The sequence below is a fragment of the Eurypyga helias genome, unplaced genomic scaffold (assembly GCF_000690775.1).
Source record: "Eurypyga helias isolate BGI_N326 unplaced genomic scaffold, ASM69077v1 scaffold21551, whole genome shotgun sequence".
Taxonomy (NCBI): domain Eukaryota; kingdom Metazoa; phylum Chordata; class Aves; order Eurypygiformes; family Eurypygidae; genus Eurypyga; species Eurypyga helias.
In genome coordinates, this window is record NW_010230435.1 from 20,624 (window position 1) to 42,714 (window position 22,091).

Here is a 22,091-nt window from a genome sequence, read left to right on the forward strand (position 1 = left end):
GATGGCCTGCCACCTTAAAAGCAGATCTAATCTGGGTGATGTGGAGAAAGAAAATATAAACACAGCGTTCCCAGCTGCAAGTCCCCCCCTCAGATGTCCCGCTGCTGTTGTACTGGCAAAGGACCAGCCCAGCATGTGCCTGATGCTTTCAGGAGTCTTCAGTTAGATCCCAGCAAAACTACAGTTTCCCTCCTTCCCTGCATGCAGCTTCTAGGAGGTCAAACTGGGATTTGACTCCTAATTGAAACAATTTTGTTTAGCATCACTTATTGTGGTCTTTGAGTCAAAAACTCCACCGGTCAGAGTGGAGCAGGGCAGCTTCCCTGGCATCTATACGTAATTGCTCCTCCAACTTCTGCCGTATTAGATCTGGTCACCTTCTGCTGTGCGGGACATTTGTTTTGTAGCAGGAAGGGAAAAGAGAAGAGAGAAATTGTTCTGCCCGAGGACTGCTCCGTTCTTGACCAGAAAGTACTCCCGGAGCGTAAAACCGAACTTTCCATTGTGTCCCTATGGGATTAGCTATGTTTAGACTTCTCTGTGGGTTTGCTCGGGAAAGAGAAAGAAAAGACAAATAAAGCGCTTGCCTCTTGCAGTGCTCTGGAACGCACAGAGCGGTTTCTCTTTCCTGGTTTTACAAGCAAAGATAACCATTAATATTCTTTAACTAGCACCAATAGCTAAACCCTGTTTTCCTCAGAGCCAGTACTGGCTGGCCTGCAGGTGCACAGTGCAAGAAGTTCACTGTCCCTTCCACGTACAGGAAAAAATACGGTTATCTTAATCCGAAACTCCTGGAAGAAGAAAATGTTCTTTACCATAATGCAGTACTATAAATACCGCTGGCTCAAAGCCAGCACACGAGAAACCTGCCTGTGTTAAAAACACAGAGCTTTATCTATTCCTCCAAGCAGACTCCTGAGTTATCTTAACTTGGTTTTAGTTTGGGAAGACTCAGAAGTTGGCGGAGTTTTATCCAAATGGGTTTTTTCTTGAAATCTGCCTCCAATGCCTTGCGACCGTACTTGGTCACGGGATTTTCAGTAACTGGTTTATCTGGAAATATTATCAAAGCAAAACTTCTTGAAAGACAGATTTCCTCACTAACTGGAAATAAGAAAAAAGAAAAAATAAGGGCTTTGTTGCGAACCTCTTAAAAGATTTGGGCTGAACTTAATCCTGAAATAAACATTTAGACCTTTACCACAGTGTAACCTCAAAGTCTGATAAATATTACTCAAAACAATACTTTCCCTTTAGCTGCAGTTTACTGCAATGACATAACCCCTTCTCCCCATCCTCTGCTTAAAAATAGGAGGAAGGAAGCTTTATGAAAGAAATCCCAACTTATTCACAAAAGCTGCCTACAACAACAAAGGCATTTCAGAGAAGTAAACATTTTTGAATGATCCACAGGAAGGGAATGTAATAATTGTGACAAATAATACGACTGCCTTAGAGTCGAAAGAGAACTCGCACCCTGAAAGGGCTCTGCTTGGGTTCGCTTTGCTTTTCACAGATCACTGTCAACTCAAAGTATATTTTATCTCGGCAATGAGCAAAAAGCAGTTTTGGATTCTCCGTGTGCTCGTCAATGACTCCGAGATCTTTCTGTGATTCGTAATGCTGCTTCCCAGCCTCCATGTCTTGCTCTCCCTTGCCGCTTTAAGACAGCCCCCGGCAGCAGCAGGGGAGGACGGCTGGAGGTATTGAGTGCAAAGCCTGGTACCCTGCCAAAAGCTTAAAGTAAACAAGCTGAAACAGGAGAAAAAAATCTATTAACTGCTCTCCAGTCTTGAGCTTCTTATGGCAAAATCAGTGAACGGAATAAACAATGGCAAAAGGGATGTTAAATACAAGGCAGGCTCGGTGCTAGTTTAGTTATCTAGAGATGAGCCAGACTTAGAGGGCAACAAGGAAGCCCAGCTGACCCTCCCAGCTCAGCGGCCCGCACCCTGGCCCACCAAGGATATTTCGGAATTACCTTTCTCACACAGACTAGCATAAGCAATTCGACATATAAAAAAAGTTTGTATTTCAAATTTTATCTTTATTTATCTATGTAATCTATAGATTCAGAAATTACAGTCTTAGAAAGTCTGCTGACATTATGTTTTGGACAGGAGTCCCTCGAACCCTCTCCTGTGCACCGTAACGCATGAACTGCAGCTTTCCTTTCCAGGAAGACATGGCGTTATTTGGTTATTCTGAGCGCCCAGACAACAGCAGTAGGATTTCATTAGTATGGGTGGTTGCCTGAAAGGCGATAATTGCTGTCTCCTTGATTTGCTGGCCTGAGCAGGTGACAGCATGATCCATGTCCATGGATTTTGTTGTGTAAACAGCCCGTTTTCTTTTCTTCCACTAGGATGCTGTGCACCAGGGTTGCACGGGTGAACTCCAACTTTTCTGAACTATCGTTGGAAATAACAGCATTATACCTGCTCTTTCAGCTGCATCAAGAGTGGGAACCTCTTATACCTTAAGAACAGACGAGTTTTGGGATTTGTTGTTAGGAGTGAAATGCTTCCAGACCCATTTCTTTAATTTGTTTCTTTTACTTAAGCATCAAGTGCTAGCTACCCTTGCAGAATGAACACAGGGCTAGAGGAGCTGAGCAGGACAACTGTGAGAGCATGTGTTTAGGTAACATCCGTATTATGGAAGGATTTATACAAGAAGACAAAAAAATGCCTGTTGTGAAGCATTTGCCAGCCTAAGAACAAAACCAACGTAAGTAAATGGGAGAAGATGTATAGAGGGTAAATATCCAGTGTACTTCATTCCTCTGACCCTGACTATTTGAACTACACATTTAAAGTTTTCAAGAGGGATACTGAGGAAGGATTTAATCAACGGGAAGTTACTCAGTGAGAATTTCTCATGCAAATTTCAGTACAGAAGATGTCAGAAGTGGTTACGAAGGCCATTATACTGAAGTAGATGTCATGTATCTATTCACTTTCCCCTGAACACTTTACCTTTCCTGTTTCTACTCCACCATCTAATCTCTGCCTTTATATCCCACCTCTGCCTTCTACTGATATTCCCTCCTCCTCATGAAAATTAGGTGGAAGTTTAACTATCGTAGAACTACTCCTAAGGGGTATCCAAGTCATTCCTTGTCTTTGGGGCCAGCTTCAAGAAATGGGATTGAGAAAAATTCAGCATCTTGAATATATGCAATTTTCACAGCTACCGCTACAGGTCTGCGTACAGATCTAGTGCTGACACGTTATTTTCTAGAATATAATTTCCCTCCAGTTATGGCTCTAACACTACAGCAACAATGACAGGCTTCCACCCGAATCCAACATATGCTCTCTTTCTAAGTAAATAATAGCTGAAACTTGTATAAAATACTTACGCTTTAGGATATTTCTTTGCTCTAGCTCTTCGGTTGTAGGCCTTTGGCTAAGTCTCCTGTGAGAACAAAGTAAGTGACTGGTTTAAAATCAGACACAGGTAACACATTATGATTTTTAATACAGCTTGTAAGTTGTTTCTCATATGGCCATGCTGCTCTTTGCCAGCAGAGGTATTCAACAACACAGGTCATTTCCAGACACAGTTATAACAACTGTGCATCTAACCACAGTACCGACTGGCCATTTGTTTTAAAAGATGTACTATTGCCACTCCAACACATAAATACTTGCATAATAATACAGAATTTATGCCAGAAAATTCAAATTCCTCATTTACAGGTTGAATTTTATGGAATTCATAAACCCTTTTTGTCCCCAAGTGCCATAATTATGATAAGTTGTGCAATTATAAGATTATTCTCAGATATTTTGAATGCAAATTCGTTTTGGTTTATTTAAAAAAAAACCAAACAAACAAACATAAGCTGTGCATTCCTCACTGATTTATATGTGCAATACAATTGGCAGTTTTAATTGAAAGTTATTTTTATTTAATTATCTATATATAACAACTGCCATTAAAAAACCCCCGACACTGAGATATTAATTTTCTGGTTTGTATAGTGGAAAACCTGGTTGATATTGTCTCTATGTTTTATAAACAGGTTCATTTGTTCACTTGAGAAAAGGAGCCAGAAAACTTCAGCAGTAAAATTAATTTTGCAGATGTGTTAAAGCTAGGTGCCTCACACAGTCCACTACAGATCACCTTTGGTCTAACGAAACCCATCCCATTCTAACCACACTTGGACTTTCAGATCTGGCAGGGAGGACCAGCAGCTTTACCCCAAGCGACCAGTCCTTGCTGTAGGAAGTCCCAGGCTGGGACCTGACCCTGACCAAACTATGAGAACAGGTTTCCCATCAGACCCTGATGCTGCCGGCTGCTAACCAGCCTTTTTAAGGAACCAAGAATTATTAAGGAACTAGCATCAAGCTTGGTTGCGAGGTCAGGCATGAGCACAGCCCTGACACACACAGATGTTGTCCCCAGCCACCAAAGCAGAGCTGTGCGGGGAGTGTGCCAGCTCCCCAGCAGAACCAGCAATGTCCCTGTGCAAGGAGCTCAGGATGCAGTTCAAGCCCCTGAGGGAACACCAACAAGCAGCATGTCATTCCCAGAGCTGGGATTCGATCAGGACAGTGATGACAACCACCACGCTGCTGTATTAGCAGAATTAAAATGACTCTTGAGCTCTACACAATAGATGTGTTGGTCTTATAGTTCAGGGATGTAATAAATGACTTAGCCAGCCACCCGATTCCCAGAGCAACTCAGCTCATCTCCCAAGTGCTGGTGCAAGACTGCCGTGCTCTGCACCGGAGCAGCACTGGCTGGACAACCCAGTATCTGGAAATCTCTAACAAACACAGGACATCCTCCAAATCTGCCTGGACAACATTTCTGAGCACAAGAGAAACAAGGACAGTTCTGGGAAAATCCAGACATGTTGCAGTCTATTCTCAGAAACCGTAAAAGCCCAAATTAATGGTGATGAGGATTTTTTTTTAAAAAAAGCTTGTACAAATGCAAGCGAAAATTGTCTTTTTTTATGCAATGTTCTCTAATTCAGGAAGAGCAAGTAACATGTATCCCATAGCAGTTAAACAGCATGAGAAAGACATGCCCCAGCGGTGAGCACAGTCACACACTAAACACTGACCTACAAAGTCAGCCTCCTTCCATTTCTATTGCTGGCACATGAATAATGAAGGAGATAGAGAGCAGGAGGAGGACGGGGAGGGCCAGGAGGGACAAACATGCACAGGCATGCTCTGTGTGTCAGGCACTAGGACTCTGCCTGAGATGGGGATATACAAGTGCAAGGACCTGGGAGAAAAAACTTGAACTATGGCACTGATTATTCTGGAGCCAGTCTTATTCTCTTCCTCTTTAAAAAAAAGAAGGAAAAAAAACCCCAAACCCAACCTAAAACCCCAAAAACTCTCTTGGTTTCCTGCAGAATAAAACTGCATTATTGACATTTTAACATTTTTGAGAAATAAAAACACTGTTTTCCAGGCAGCTGTACCACATATTGGGATGCATTTAAAACGCGAACCCAGTGTTCTTGATTCTCTTCCTCCACCTCCGCCCAGTGAAACCGCATTTACCCTGCCACTGATACCTCACTAGCTTCGTTCCAATCTGATGTCTGATTTCCTGCCTCTCCTCTTCAGATGTACGCTGCAAGATGTTTTTGTCTTCTAATTCTTTCTTAGATGGTCTGTTGCCAAGTTTGATAGCAAGAGTATCCCTGCGACGAATTTTACTTGCCAAAGAGTCTGAGGAAAGGAGGAGGAGGGTAGATTTAGTTCATTCATGCTTAGGTTACAGACACAAACTCTGAGTAAGAACTTTAATACCTCCCCAAAGCAGCCTTGTTCCCACATGCAGGAGAGGAATTTTAATTAACATCAAAAGAAAAATAGTTCACAACAACAAAAAGCTGAAAGGCTTGAACAAAAAAGCAGCCAAATTGGTAGAGAAGTTCTACAAATATCACTTGTCATCTGTGAAGTGATAGGATAAGTATGACAAATCTACACTTAAGTATCTTTGAAGTCTGATACATTACAGGTTGGTTTATTTAACTGATTAGTATATTTAGCAACTTGCTGCTCTTTTCTGTCAGCCTTAAATGGTTTAGCCTCATTCTCTCATCTTTTCCCTCATTATTTAATTTTTTTTCAATCTAATACCACTTAGTTCTTGTAGAGTACTTTTCATCTTTAACTAATTTGTAAGTTAAAACAAAAAATACAATTTAGAAAAGTGCCCTGAATGCCTGTAAATTAACCTAGGCAGGAACTCCCAGACACTGAATCAATCTGTTTATCCCTAACACAGATACAGCAGGGACATGGGCTGTGCAATTTTGCGAGTCTTAGCTTCAGCCAGCTGTGGAAGGAAGAGTAATTTTTATGGCCTTTAGTCCCTCCCTTGTCTCTTGATACTCTGACCAAAGCGGCTATGTATGTCCTAGGTTGGCAGGTTTTCATGCATTACAGTTTGGTAAGACCACAGGCTCCCAGCTCATTTCTCCTATGACATCGTCCTGCTGTCTGATATATGAATTTTTGGTTGCTGACACATTGGATCATATTCAAGCCAAATGCAGAACTACGTAAGATTTCGGCTTCTTGAGCTAGCTGGCATTTCACCTTCTGCTGCACCAGTGTCCCAGGTAAAAAAAGAATGTTCATTTCCCTCACCCCTCTTCTGTACCCAGCACTTTTGTGTTCAGGCCTTCTTCACTAAGCACAGCGAAGCACCTCCTGAACAGCTGCAGGCAAGGCTCTCAAGCCATGGTTCGATGGTCATTTTGTTCTGACACAAGGCCACCCTGCAGGGTAGGGGCAGGGTTGCCCTCTTCTCTACCCCCCACAGGTTGTCGCTGCCGCCTCCTTTGCTCCAGCAAAGGTGCAACCATGTGGTGAGCTGGATCAGGGAACTGATTTTGCTGAAAATCAGCCACCACTGTAAACCCAACCATGAGTGGGGGCCTCAGGGAAAAAGGAACAGCTGGGACCAGGGAGGAAGCAGAGGGTGGGCAGCACAACCCCTTTCGGCAGCAGCAAGGACTTCTGCCGAATGATACTTAGTGGTGATACAGCCACCACCCCAGGTGACATTTCGAAGCTGTAAACTTGGAAGTAATCCATTGTGATCTGCCCCGTTTGCCAAGGTGCTCCAGTGCTTCAAAAACACCCCAATCAGAGAGGAACAAATGACTTCCAGACAGTGAAGCTGCCAACTGATGGGCCTCTTCTGTTGTCCACCCCTGCCTGGTGCTCCCACAGGAAACTCTGGGATTTCTAGAGCAATTCAGATGAAAGCTACATGGGTGCTTTAACGGTAGAGGTTCATTACATGAGCAAGTCAGATCAATGGCTCGCTGATGCCCTAATATGCAGGCCTTGTTCTGTCCTCATGTTCTCCTGAACCTGCTCCTCTCACCTCTACTTCCATCCACACAATGCTTGGTCTTCTCCCACCATTGCATGGGCCCCAGCAAATTTCTAATCACAATTATTTGGGAGAAGCAGGACACTCATTTCTCACTAGTGGTAAAATATGAAATCATCCAAACCCATCCCATGCAGCCATACTCTTCTCCCTGTACTTTGCACTAGCGTGGGTCAGGCATTCTTGCACAACGGAATGTGCAAAAGGTAGCCTGCAACTTCTCAGCGGGATGTCCTGCCAGAGAACAAATCCTGGGACAGAATCACCCATGGATTGATGTGTTTGTTAGCAGCACCATCACACCATCACAAAGTCTTTGCTCTCCCAAAGGGCACAATTTAACGGAGGCAGCTGCGCAAAATCTCACTGGGTGTAGACGTCTTCAGACTACACCCAACCAGTAAGCTCCAGTTTAGCAATCTGGATGCAATCACAGCAGCCCAGTAAGCTCTCTCAGCCAACCCAGGCCAAACATGTATATCAGATAAACCTGAAGGTGGCCACCCCTTCCCAGTACACCTTTCTTGTCAGGGGCTTACTTTCCGCACTTGCATTATCATCGTCATCGTCATCATCATCATCTGTGTACAGTATCGGTCCATCAGAGTCTGAGTCGCTGCTGTGGCTCTCTCTGCTACTTTCACTCTCAGGAGGGGCAGCGGCGTCAGAAGCCTCCTCCGCCGGTCCTGAGTGTGCCTGCTCGGGTGCCTCTGCTTCTTGGTCTTCTTCGGTCGCCAAGCTGTCAGTTCAGAAGCAGACGTGGTGTCACATTAATGCAAGCAGCACAGAATGCAAATGGGAGACAGACCGTATAAGCAAGTATGAAAACAAAAGATCTGTTACTCTAACTTGCTTCTTTCTACAAAACATACATATATAAAACATACATAAAGTGTGTATGTGTATCCATACCTGTATGCATGTATGTTAGGAAAAGAGGTGTGAACAGTCTGGAATGACGTTCTGCAAAGCCTGTATAAAGAAAAATCCTAATTCTTTTTTATTTCTTGTGGTATGGGACCAACAGTACATAAAAGCTACTAAGAATAGAAAAACAGCTCGTAAAGTTGGAGGTGAGAGCAGTGAGTTGGAGAGCAGATGGGACTGCAATGCTTCCTGTTCTGGAAGCCTAACTCTATTGTAAATACAATTTTACTGTTGTTGAGTCCGAAATGTTCGAATCCATTACTGATGAACATGGAAATCAGCAGCAGAGTGCTCTCTGCCTTGGGAAAATCTTTTTGTAAAGGAAGGGCAGAGCAAGGGGAGAAGCAGTACAGGAACGTAAAGCTGGCACAGAGATACCAGAAAGAATTTAAAGGAAAGTGTCTAGGCCACTGGCATCTAGACTAAACTCTCTTGGGTTGTTATGAAAGATACTGGTTCTCGTGGCAGCGAAAAGACAGACTAATAAGCCAGTTTCTTTTTGCTGCCAACCATTTTGCTTAAAAAAATGCAATTATAAACTTGCTCTTGACTAGATTTTATAGTATCTGAGACATAGACAAGCTACTAGGCAGTGAAAGACCAAACACCTACGAACCAAAGCCTGAAACTGTCATTTTTAAGTCTGCAAGTAAATTCAGCTATTGAATTGAGAGCTTTAGCAGTGAAACATTTAATGGCATCCACTAAAAAATAAACCCCCCTTGTAATTCAGCATCGTTTCTTGTGTGCTTTTATGAGAGAGAAATAAAAGAAGTGTTATCAGCTACTGGCTGCACTGCTGACCGCAGTGGTCACATTAAGCCACACGACGACGTAAGAGGCGGGTTATGAGGAAACACAAGGTACTGCAGGTGAATGGCTCAAAGACATTGGCAAAGAACAAATTGTGCTGGGATGCAACACTGCCCTGGGCCTCCAAGAGACGGACACAAAGCACTGGTATTTTGCTGGCCAGAGTTAAACCATGACAACCAGTCAGCAGAAGAAACAGAAGAGATTCCCAAGCGCCTGCAGTGTCCCTTACGAGAAGCGATGTGGCTCCCTTGGCTGTGGGTCTTACCACTTACCAATGACAGCCATGCCATCTCACCTTTTTGTGTCTTCTCCACTAGCACCTGCACGGCTGTCGAGGGCCGTACTGCTCAGGCTCTCGTCTGCGCCATGCTCAGTCTGGAGATGTTTAGTATCTGATCCGGGGATGGCCGGCCCTGCAACGCAGCCATCTGACGCATCCTGGGCATCCGAGGAGACAGCGGGCTGACAGGCTGCAGCAGAAGGAGGTGGAAGCGGAGGTGGAGGAGGGGCAGCGGTGGGAGGAGGGGGGACAACAAGCTTGCTCGGTTGGTCTGCATCCTCTGTTTCAGAAATTACTATGGAAGGTTGCTCAGGCTCGGGTTTTTCCGCCTTTGCTTCCAACCTGTTGGCTGTGGCCCCTGAGGGGGAAGAGGCAGCTCCATCTGGTGCTGTTCGTGGGGCTGACTGTTTCCCAGGTTTTTTCTTGCCCCTGGGAGTCCCTGATGTGCCCGATTTGCCGGAAGTCTCCTTAGAGGCTTTGGGATGAGATGATGTAGATGAAGGAGATGGTGAGGAAGAGGACTTGGAGACTGGCGTTTTTTTTGCATGAGAGGAACTAGCTAAAATAAGAAAAGATAAAGCATTTTACTGTCTTGCAACTATATGAATTTTGCATTGTTTTTTCTGCATGGATTAATGTGTGCTGATATTTAAAAAGTTTTAAAATTACACTTGATATTTCTACAATCCTTCATCTACACACTTGAGACAAGTAATCGTTGCAGTTCAAATTTCACCTTTGAAGCAGGAAAAACCTGAAACAATAAATACTTGCCCAAGAACAGTGGAGGGGAATCAACCTCACAAATGGGTGAGAGTTTGGTTCTAGCATTCTGCACTGGTCCATTGCAACTTGCCTGGATGTCATCTAAAACATCCACTGCTTATTCCAAACGTGTTTAGTGCCCCAGAGAAAACTGCCTGACCTTTTCTATTATGTGAATTTTTGGTCTGAGCACTAGGAGAACACCATGATCTTCCTTATGCTTTTCAGTAAACACCTCAGGAATGCTACAGATATCCGTGAGTTACCTTTCACAATGTTATTGCAAGTGGTGTGCTCCTAGTTAATGATAAGCAGCAGAGGACAGCAAACTAAGATTTACTTTCAGGTCCATCTGGGTATGTGCATAAAACAGAGGCAGAAACCACTGATCTCACTCTGCACAAATGACGTCCATAAGGCAGGAGGCACTGAAGGCCTCCTGTATATGCTGGAGGTCATCGTCTTACCAGTGACCAACTCAGGTAGCCTTGGAAACCTAGTGACACAATGTTTTGCCACTAGCTGTACAAGCTGGCCAGTGATGTTGCCGTTCAATCCTGTGATACTTATATATTTAAGCATATATGTATCAATGCCCAATTTTGCAAGAGATTTCAGCTAGAAATGTGCATTCCAGTCACATTTCTGATTGCTGTGTTGTTGCACCCATCACCTGGACTGGGAGCTTCAGACTTCTGATTTTCACTTAAATTGCAATAAAAATGACAACCATCTTAACGATTCAGTTCTTTTCATCAAAAGGCATCCAACTCAAACTCTTCTGCTGTTGTAAAAATGCATTAACCTCAAGAGAACAAATGAAAACATTATAAAGCTACACGGCAGCCTTGCGGCTAAGCTTACCGAGTAAAACGGAAAGCTGTAATAGAAATCTGCTGAAAGGCCTACTTTACTTATAAGCATTTAAATAAAAACAACACCTCAGCAGATTAGGACAGAACCAAAATAGAGGGACAGGCCATAATAAGCTCACGATATAAAAATAGCTTTCACAGTGAGACTGCTCTCAGTCTCAAAGACGATGGAAAATAATTCAGAAGACACATTATACTGTTCTCTTCTGCAGCTGAATGTTAGTTTATAAACATTCCGAGTGCTGTGAGGCTTTCAGTACATCTGGAAAAATCTACAGAAACTCATGACTTGAGGCAAATCACCGTCCCTCCTTGTGCTGCCAGGTAAGTGTAAAGGGCACGGTACAGAATCTACTGATACTGCACTAACCACCCACATCAACTCCAAATCACTGACTTAATTTACCAGCAAATCAAAAGGAAGCGAAGAAATGGTACAAGCACCAGTTCATAACTGCAGGGGAAATAGGTGGTGGCTCCAACCTGCATATTACTTAGCAGAAACCTTACTGAGTAAGTGGGTGGTAGTAAGAAAGGGTTCTGTTCTGATCCAGCAAAGCACTTAAAACACAGGCTGGAGGTCAACAGAGCCAGTTACATGCTTACACCATGCATAATACAAGAACACCAGCATAGCGCAAATACACAGCCACACTGCAAATGCTGCTGGGAAAATGTCAATAGATGTTCCCATCAAAAAAAGCCCTGACATTATTCTCAGAACCTTTCTGGGCCCGCAATCAGATTCAGGAACTTGAAAGATTTCTCCCAGGGAAAATCTTCCCCTGCACTTTCACGTGGGTCAAAAGTGCTATTGCTATTGTTGCTTTTGACTGGGCTGGCCGACAATTTTCTGTCATGCCTCTTTTTCAGTAAAAGATTGGAATTTTGTTTAAATGAAAAATTTCACAGCTGTTACTTGCCTTTTGGCACATATCCATGCTTCCGTGTAAGTCCCCCCTTCTCCCGACTCCACTATTTTAGCTTGGAAACCTGCTGTGGTGCCCTCAGGAGAGCCACGACTCAGTTGTTACTCATATTCCTCTTCGCTTTCATGGGACTGGATCACTGGCTGCCTCATGCATTCACTCTCACAGGGATCTGACAAACCTCTCGTACTAAACACTGCTCCCAGACAGCTCAATTTATGAAGTATTGCCCTACTTCAAATGAACACAATGTACCTAATCCTGGAACAAATCACCAGTAGAATATGTACTATTTTAAATAAGGCACATATTGGTGTATTTTATACTGATATGGTCTCAAGCATCGCATAAAATTTCAGCAAGGCTACTAAGAGACTAATCTGGAATCTAAATGAATTTTAATGTAAGAACTGAGATACCTGAGAGCTTGTTACCACCCATTGGTCTAGACACCTCTTTGGGTGATGGGTTGTTTTATTTCAGAAGGGTCTGCTGCTAATAAGGTTCCTTCACCCGGGAAGAACTGAGTTCAATGTGAAATACAAGCAGCAAATTCTGGGTTTTCAAAATATTTATTCTTGTGGTTGTCTGATGTAGTAGGGACAGTTAATACCGAATTAATGGATATTTTATGGCAAAGTTATTATTGTAACTCTAGCAGTCTTGCAATGTTTTCAAACAGTCCTCTTCTGTATGCTTCAAATACAAAACATGCCAAAATGTACAAGCTACGAAGAGGTCTAACTGGGGAGAAAACTGGAGGGACCGAAAGGCTTTGAAAAATTGACACAGGATTGAAAATACAAGGCTTATGTAACTTGGCCAATGCATATATACAATCCATCATAATACTGCTTGTATTCAGATTATATTTGGATGTTTTCATTGTGGTCATCATCTAAATTATACCCATTCAAACTTGCAATCAGTACCTTAAGAACAGCTACCTATAATCTTTAATCTAGCATCACCGCTGCATTTTGGTTATAAAAGTGCAGTGATAAACACACCTGCAATGTGCATTTCCAGTGCATATTTATCATCACAGTAAGCCATCAACCAGCTCAGGGAAGCCTGGCCATTTCTAATGAGTTGTAACTATTTTTTTTTTTCCCAGCTAAAACAACTGCTACTCAACAATCTTTAAAGGTGCCCATGGTTTTATCCTTCACCTCTTTGAGATCTTGTAATCTTGTCAAATTAATCAGAACAGTAGATATTTCCAGCGGAAAGTTAGAGCATTACCAAGGTAGTTTTACTTTGGGGCAATTCATATGTTTGGTTTCAGAAGTCACCTTCTTCCCTGCTGATTCTTCAGCAGCTCTATGTGTCATCTTGTTGCCAGCATCCACACTTGAGCTGGGAACTCAGTCTAGTGGCCGGTGTGCTTGGTGTTGCGCTTATGTTCATTAAACAGCAAAGTGATTCATCTGCTGCCAGGGGTGTTTGCAGACAGCAGAACCAGAGTTCAGCGAGAACCTAGCTAGAAACATCCGTGGCATGCTCTTCAGTAACGCTGCTATGTACGAAGGCAGAAGTTATCCTAAGGCCAAGCCAAGCACCCCCATGCACATGCACCCACCGTAACTGGCGCTGCCTGTGCAGTACTCACCAGCTTCTCGATTAGCACTGTGACTTGTTGGCTTGGGCGGTGGGAGAGGAGGCTGCTTAGCAGGAGCCTTTCCCTTTTTTTTAGCATGAGGTGCTTCATTACTCTTATGGCTGTTGGTGGTGGAAGCGGCAATAGCATTTTTTGGCGGTAGCGGAGATTTTTTGGATTTAGGCTTAGGCTTGGGTAGTGGTGGAGCATGGGATGTCGGTATTTCTGGGCAGTGATCAGTAGTGCTCTCTATGGATAAGAAAGTGAACAGAAGCCAACTGACACAGATACACACCACGTACATTCAACAGCAAGCCTGACAGCAATGACTACTTTCTGCTGCTTGAGCTCTTGGGAATCAGGAGAGACTTCATCTTCTGCCCCTCACTGAAGTATTATCTCAGAAAAAAACTACTGTCCATCTCAATTCAAGTCTTTCTCATGGAAGCTATTTGCTCAACACTTCTCACAGTCACATCTATTCTAGACCTCCAAGAATCATCCTCAACTAGACTACTGGCTGCAAACTAAACAAGGGAAATGCCATTTACTCCTCCACCAAATTCCCTCGGCTTCTTTCCAGACCTCTGAGATCAACAGGCTATAAAACTCAGATTCATGTGAATCTGAATGTGAACAGGGCCATTCTCTCAGCCACAGGTTCAAATATGGCTACGCAGCTGAAATTTTCCCCTGAAGCAACCCATTCTCCTAAGCTGCAGACTGCTTGCTCATAGCAACTTTATTTTGGGTATCTTCCCCAGGGTATTTCTACTCTTCAGAAAGAGATGAAGTTAAATCAAATAGGATATCATATGCCATGGGAATGCCCTCCTCTCCTGCCAGCTGTCTGGGTACTGCTACAAGGCTGCACATCAAAGAATCAGCGGTTCCTTAGTCAAGCAGAATTTGGACTCTATCTACATTGTATTGTGCAACAGCAATGGCTCTGTAGAGTGAAAGAGGTAGCACTGAGGACCCAATGTCCACAAGATGCATTTCAGGAGACCTGACTTTGGATGACCTTCAGGCTAGTTCTGTAGATTGCATGACACCATGTATTGGTGGGAACCCAAGTTCCTGAATGCATCTTTTGGCTTACCTTCATCCAAAAGAAATGTGTGCTCTGCAAACCAGAGAAGTCTACATGGGGATGACCAGGAAATTCACTTCAAAAGCACACACCTAATGCCAACTGTGACGTTAATGTAGACGAGCCATTTATAGTCAATATAAAATTTTGTAACATAATCATTATGGCTGTAAGACTAGCTGTTCCCAGGTGGGAATCTTCATCTATTCAATTACTCTGTGCCCATTCAGTCCCAAGAGAGCCTTCCTAAACCTTCCAGAAAAAGGATGTTATAAAGGCAAGAGCATACCATCAGAACCATATAGGAATTATTTGCATGGCTGGGTAAGAAAGGAGCCTAGCAAATATTGCAAGGACTTCTAACAGTGCTTTTAACACTCGAGAGGAAACCAATTACTTTCTTGCAGCATGCTCCTATTAGAGCCTCACTCTTAACACATTAAACAGCCATTCCTGGGTCTCCTGTCTGTTCCCTGCTCTCCTTCTTCCCACATAAAAGATTCTCAAGCAGCATTTCTTCATTTTAAGACTAGTAGATGAAAAACAAACAATGTGTTCGACAATGACATTCTTTGTCTCAGAAACAAAGCCTTTTCAGCCTCTAGCTTAAGGCTTGTTTGCATGAACCTAATGCATCACCTGCAGCTATTAAAAGCAACATGCACACGTATGTCTCTTCATGAACCGAACGGATTAACATTAACTGTCCAGTGTCTTCCTCCTTTCTTTCCAGCCCATTATAAACTAATATGGTTTTGCTAATGTTTTCTAAGAAACATTCCATAGCAACATTTTACAGCTTTCAAACATATTCTTGTGTTGCTCTTTGTTTTCCAGAGAAAGAACTTGGGATGAGAGAAAGACTTTGGAAGAATAAAGAAACATGCATATTTGTTACATTTTGCTCTCCTCCTTTATAGCAAAAAGCATCTCCTTGTGAAATTCTACCTACCTTCATTCAAAGTTGAAAAACTGATTTAATTCTGAAAAAGCAGGACATTTTGAAATTTTAATTCCATTAGTAACAGACAATAGAAGATAAGGTTTTGTATGCTGAAGATCTTGAAGAACATGATGATCAGAAACAATTTTAGGTATAAACAATTCTTTGATATACCTTTTACTTATAGGTCCAGCATGCTATAATTTTATTTATTAATAAGAAATAATTTAAAACTTGTTTACTTATGCACCATTACTGTGTTTAATTTCCTGTCATATCAGTGGAGAAAATATTAAAAAGAGAGTAATAAGCTAATAAAAAGAAATACACCATTCACCTTATTATAAAGTGCAATTATTTAGAACCTCAGTCAATCTACATTAAACTATATAACTGATTAAATAATGTGTATTAGAATTTATCTTCTGACTCAGGAAAAAAAGTACAAAATGAAAGGCTGAAGTTCTACTTAGCTGCAAATAAACACATCTGAGTGAAAAACAACTAATAATTTTCAAATTTTCTCTCGAGAAATAACTAAAAACTCTGAATGAAAACCAAAATTGGAACAGTTCATTCACTTCAAAGTTCTTGCTTGCAGACTTCAGTTGTGATTAAAACTGGCAATTTTTATATAAATTGATTTTAACTGAAATATTTTGCCATCACTGGCATATCATCTTTGTCTAGGACAGCTCTTTCCATGTTGTTACATACATCATACCAAAGACTGGCAGACTCCTGCACAGCAGTGTCCTATCTGCTTAGACAGTGACAGCTCTCATCGAGTCTTGACTGCCCTTGATTACGCACATGCCCTTTTCTTCGCCTTGACCAGTGAATCTTTTTGCTCATAGCCATGAGGAAAGCTGTGGTGAAGAGTTGTTGGCATCTTATTAGCTTTGTCATTTTTATCTTTGTTAGCTTCACTTTTTTTATCTCGTCAGATAAAAACTTGACTTCCCCCAGTGTCAGTCTGATCTTGCCCAAACTACTGCTGCCCATTTACTCTTGAGATACAGATTTCCAGTTCCTACCCGACCAGCCCATTATGCCAACTTTTGCCAGTGGCAAGCCAAGGTCTGAAGCAGATGTTTTTCACTGCTTTTCCTCTGCTGCCCCTCAGGCTTTGTGAACACTTACGGATTGTCGTCCCTCAAATTCCCCTCTCCTGTGATGCCAAACCTAACAATTTTTAGGCTGCTGGCATTGTGCTTGTTATCCTGGTCTGGTCCCCTCTTGTTTTGCAGTGCCTAATCGCAGTGTCTTCTCTTTTACTCTAAGTCCATTGGAACTTTTTTTGTGTTTTTCTGCATTTATGTTATGACACTACAATAAATTCCTGGTATATACGTTAATACAAATAACTAATAACGGCATTAGTGGCTTGATCTTGAACAGTGACAGGGATGGTCGGATGTCTGTGCATGGCTCAAGATATAATTATGTTGTAATTGTTCCTCCGTAACATAATTCTGCTTGAATATGGACCCAAGTACTGTAGTAATACAAATAACTAATAACGGCATTAGTGGCTTGATCTTGAACAGTGACAGGGATGGTCTGATGTCTGTACATGGCTCAAGATATAATTATGTTGTAATTGTTCCTCCGTAACATAATTCTGCTTGAATATGGACCCTTGGTCTTCATGCCTGCTCTTTCTTCTGCGTCTTTTGCCAAAACAAGGAGGCATCTTTATCAGTTCAGACCCATCTATTTGTTCAAGCCAATCCCCCAGCTACCTCAGTACCAGCTGCAATGTGTTTTTATTGCAGTTGTTTATCCTAATGTAGACATCTGTTCATCATGAACTGACCTTTTAAGAACAGGTCTCCAAAAGACCATCAGATAGGAATATCTTTTATTCACTGCTGCTTTGATCAAGACATCTGCTGTAAAACCAATCTGCCTATAAATTACTCTTTAAATAGGAAAGCAAAGCAAATGTTAATGTCTCATTAAGGATTTGGATCAATAATATGTTTATGTTTAGAACAAATTTTCCAAAGGCCAGATTTTCAAGAAAGCTCACTTTGAGACCAGATTTTCCTGTTCCCAGAACTTGCGATTGGTGCTAGGCAGACTCTTAAGAAAGCTGTGTTCTGATATAAACACCTAAATGACAGTCAGGGGTACAAAGTACTCTGTACACAATAGCTCTTGTGGGGACTCATCAAGTATCAAAGACTTTCAGGGGGATGCCAGTGTGCCTTATGCACTCAAAAATCAGATGACTTAGTCTGGGAGCTAAACGTGGGACCTTTTGCAAACTCTGGACCAAATGGACCTATGAAAATGCTGGGCAGTTTCAGAAGCTGTACACAACTGGGTTGTATAATATAAGAATTTTTTTCTTTACTTTTGTGAACTTCTAAGGAACCGAAGGCCAAAGCTTTTCTACTCCAGGATTATGTCATACTGTACTGCTATTTTTGTCTCTACAGCTAGAGCAGTGACCTGAAGCAAGCTCACGGGAAAACCAGGAGAGCTGCAGCACAAGCATATGGTCTACATCAACTGCAAAGCATCCTTCCCCTTGAAGACGAGCACAACTCAGTAAGGTAACACCGTGTAAAATGGAAGCTGGAAATAATGTATTTGTTGTCTTTTGCAGGATGACTCCCTGCAAAACAAAACTCAGTAAGAATCATGAGTTTCCCTTCCAGCTTATACAGAGTGCTGTGTTTTGATTAATCAAAACACAGGAAGCTGTCATTCAGAAACACAGGCAAGACAAGGTGTCTTTTGTCTCTTTTTTTGGACTCAGTGACTGTGCCCGTGCAGGTGGTGAACTCATACAAATCCTTTCATAAACTTCAGATTTAACCAGCTCCATTTTTTGTTCCTGCTATTTCTACTACAATTCTGTTCAAGAAACGACCCATTCTAATTGTTAGAAAGTTTCCTTTAATTTCCAGTCTAAATGTATTTGAAGTCACTGTTTATTCCTTTCTACTTGTGCCAGCATTGTCCGTTAGCCATGCTCTCTCCTGGCTACGTCCCAACTTGTTGCATTCATCAAATGCACTCAGGCTCTCTCAGGCTCCGTTTTGCTAGGCTGAACAAGAACAGCTGTCTCACGATGCTTTTTGCAGCTGCCTCTGCAGTTCTGAGTTCATCTTTCTTGAAGATGGATGAGCAGATCTGTAAGTCTGAAGACTTCCAAATCTTTCTTACTCTATGTTTTCAACAGCACCACGTGCAAGAGGTCTTGTAACAGAGACAGTGTAAAAAAAACAGGAGAGGGGAGAAAGGGACAGGTGTAACATCTGACCTAGAACCACCACATTCAGATATTTTGCATTGGTTCTAAGACACAAAAGCAAAAAAAAACCCCACACAGGCTGTCATTTTACATTGCTAACTGTCCAAATTTGTGTAAAAAATAAGCTGTTAAATCAAGAGAGAACACCTAAAACATCTTCACTGTTAGCTGCATACTTTTACCATTTCCAGGTCTATAGGAGACTTGGAAAGTGAAAGGCACGTAGGCATCTACGTTCCCTTATACCTTCTGTATAGATATGCTCAAATAATTCTATGCTTAGTTCATTAAAATCACGTCTACAATCTTATTTCTGGAGCCACTTTAGGGTATCTTTCCTATAAAAGAAAAAAAAAAAGCGCTTTACAAATCAAGAGCCACTCAACACTCTGCCACTCAACTTCTGTGGGTGAAAGCCCATGCCTTTCACGTCAGCCTACTGGCACGACCCAGCCTGGCTGATTTAGTCGACAGGCTCTGCCCAAATACAGCTTTATCTAGAGTAGCTTTCCTTTTAAGAAGATTTGGATTCAGCCTCATTTACATAGTTCAGGTGATGAAGCGAAGATATGCTATTCTTAGAAGAACTGGTTTTAGCCAGCAAATTAATCAGCTGGAGCAAGAGATTCTTTGGGAGTCAGGCAAAAGAAAACCCTTTTATGTATGGTGCTCATATCGATGATCTATGGAGTTCAGGAGAGTAGGAAACTAGCTAGGCACACAAGAGGGAAGAAAGTCTGCCTCATCTCTCACAGTGAGTGGTTTGTAGGATTAGTCTTCTGAGAGAAAGCAGGCTCTTCTCTGAGACCCTGGGAGATGAGGGTTACTATCTTAAACTCAACAGGTTTTGTTCCACTTGGGGGAACTAAAGCAAAGACCTCTGAGAAAAGGAACCTGGAAAATTTTACTTTGAAGAACATTCTTTGGTAGACAACCTAAAGCATTGGTCAGTAATGATGCACGCTTATAAGATCAGGACTTGTGCCTCCAACCTTCTTTTTTTTAGTTACTCATGAGAAAAAGAAAAGATTAAATTTAGTGGCAGATTTAAGGGAGAGCAGGCAAAGTATATAGGAACAAACCTCTGAACCCAACATACTAAGACCTGGAACCTTTGCCAGCTCTCAGATCAGAGTTATCCTGGCAGGAAAAAACACTATGCACATGTATCCTATGAATTCATTTGGAAACAGGACTACAATTTTTTTCCTTCACAGAAGGACATAAGACACCCTGAAGGAATCAGTCTGCTATAAATGTCTTGGGAACATTTCAGAAGCTTATGCTCCATTGTCACCCACAGCACCCGCAACAGAGCTCTAGCTTCCTGCAATGCAATTATTTATCAGAGCAGCACCTAACACACCTGACTGATGGTATCCAACAAGAAACTTCTTACTACTTCTTTCCAGGTAGTAGCTTGCTAGTGGTTACTGAGCCACTATATCAAGCCCAAGCTGACAATGAAATGTGGAACTATCTACCAGAATCATGAATAGATTTAGGTTGCTGTGATAAAAACAAGTAAGACCTAAGTTCACAAACTGAACTCAGATACAAATTCAGGGTTCTCTGGTACATCTGTGTGCCAGAGGCATCCTGGGAGGGTGGAAAACAGTACCAGGAGGTTTTACAATGTGCAGCATGCATGCTCTATCAGCATGCTACGTCCCTATACTCAAGGAGGCAAACAGCGACGATTTTTACACCTATTATACTGATCTGATGCGGCTTTTGGTCTTCTCCAACACTGCTGTAAGAGGCAGGAAGCAGAGAGACTCGTCAGATCCCCTCTGCAATGCTCATACCCCAGCGGGAACCTAGAGTGCTGGGGTCTGCTGAGGCTATGGCAGACAAGTACCACAGGTCACGGGTAGAGTTTGTTCTGCTGCCCGGACAATCAGGGTGTACTTCAACTGCCTACTCGCTGCTCTGCCTCCCTTCCAGGGTGCTCACAGAGAATTGCTAGAGTTCAGCTCTTTCATCTTCCGCAAAAGATGCTAGTGACTTTTCTTAGTCAAAAAGAAACAAAACAAAAGAATTCAGAGCTCAACTCAGCATTGACATAATGTGAATAAATGATCCGTGAAAACGATTACTCTGATTTCTCATCTGCAAAGCTTTATCTATCAATTACCTGTTTTATGCAAAACTGTCACCAGCTTATTACCCTGCCATAAAGGAGATATTTCCTTTTAAACATCTCACTTGGATGACTGACATCATTACTACAAACAGTAACAGTTACACTATTAAATTGCCAAAGGGAATTTTTTCACCAAATAGGAAAGACACCTGTGAGCTGACAGGCAGCAGATGAGTACATGGTTTATGGAACTGCCTGGCAGCACAGGGGACAGCTTTCAGGGGTCATCTTCACTCACTTCGGCTTAACACATTTTTACATCGCATGGCCGAGCCTGTTGTTTGCCCCATTGATACTGTATTTCTGCGGCTCGTGCTGAAACAACTTTTTTACTTCAACTTCTTTTAACTCCTAACAAATTCCACATTCTATCAGGCGTTACTGCCAAGTCTCAACCATATTACCACCATGTGCCTGTATCACTTGTTCTTTTTAAGCTTCCCGTTCCAGCAATCACTGGAAGGCCATATATGAGAAGGCCATTTTCAAGGCCCACTTGAACAAGAGAGCACATGACGATGACCACCATTTCATAAAAGTATTTTAGAATAACCTCAGAACTTTCAGGGGCTGAGACGCATTTTTTGGAACATCTTGATTCAACAGGAGTTGGAACCACAGCACACTGCGCTACTAACCAGCGGGAATTAATCCTGTCCTCAGGTCTTACAAACTTGGAAAGTGTACATAACTTCCTTCAAGGTTTACACTTTAGAGTTCATGACTCTAAAAAGCCCAACATTAGCGTCACTAAAGATGAACTTCTTGCATCCTTTAGTCCTGATAGTCCAGCTGGTGTTCACTGAACCTATCTCAGTTCTCATGATGGAGGGTTGTGACCTGATACACTAGCATATTTTATGGTCTGAGCAGAAGATGGTGAGATAGATATTCCTGCTCCAGCTCTCATTTCCATGCTCTGTGAGCACTTGCAAGCTTACACTCCGTGGCTGTTAATTCCCTGCTGCACCAGTGGGTTGGGTTTAATGCATACCTGCCTCATCTGACATAAAAAAATCATCAAGGATTAATCCTTCCGGTGGGATGCATC

At 42.3% G+C, this 22,091-nt stretch overlaps 1 protein-coding gene across 1 annotated transcript in view; it reads right to left on the bottom strand.

The window, feature by feature from the left end:
* The window catches only part of PHACTR2 (phosphatase and actin regulator 2), a gene marked incomplete at its 5' end in the record, with an annotated part of 37,573 nt that overhangs the window by 10,548 nt on the left and 4,934 nt on the right, over positions 1–22,091 (bottom strand). The window contains 5 exons of the mRNA XM_010160748.1: positions 3,368–3,423; positions 5,558–5,714; positions 7,938–8,137; positions 9,437–9,980; positions 13,603–13,839. Coding sequence (XP_010159050.1) covers positions 3,368–3,423; positions 5,558–5,714; positions 7,938–8,137; positions 9,437–9,980; positions 13,603–13,839 — 1,194 coding nt within the window. The remainder of the gene's footprint in view (positions 1–3,367; positions 3,424–5,557; positions 5,715–7,937; positions 8,138–9,436; positions 9,981–13,602; positions 13,840–22,091) is intronic.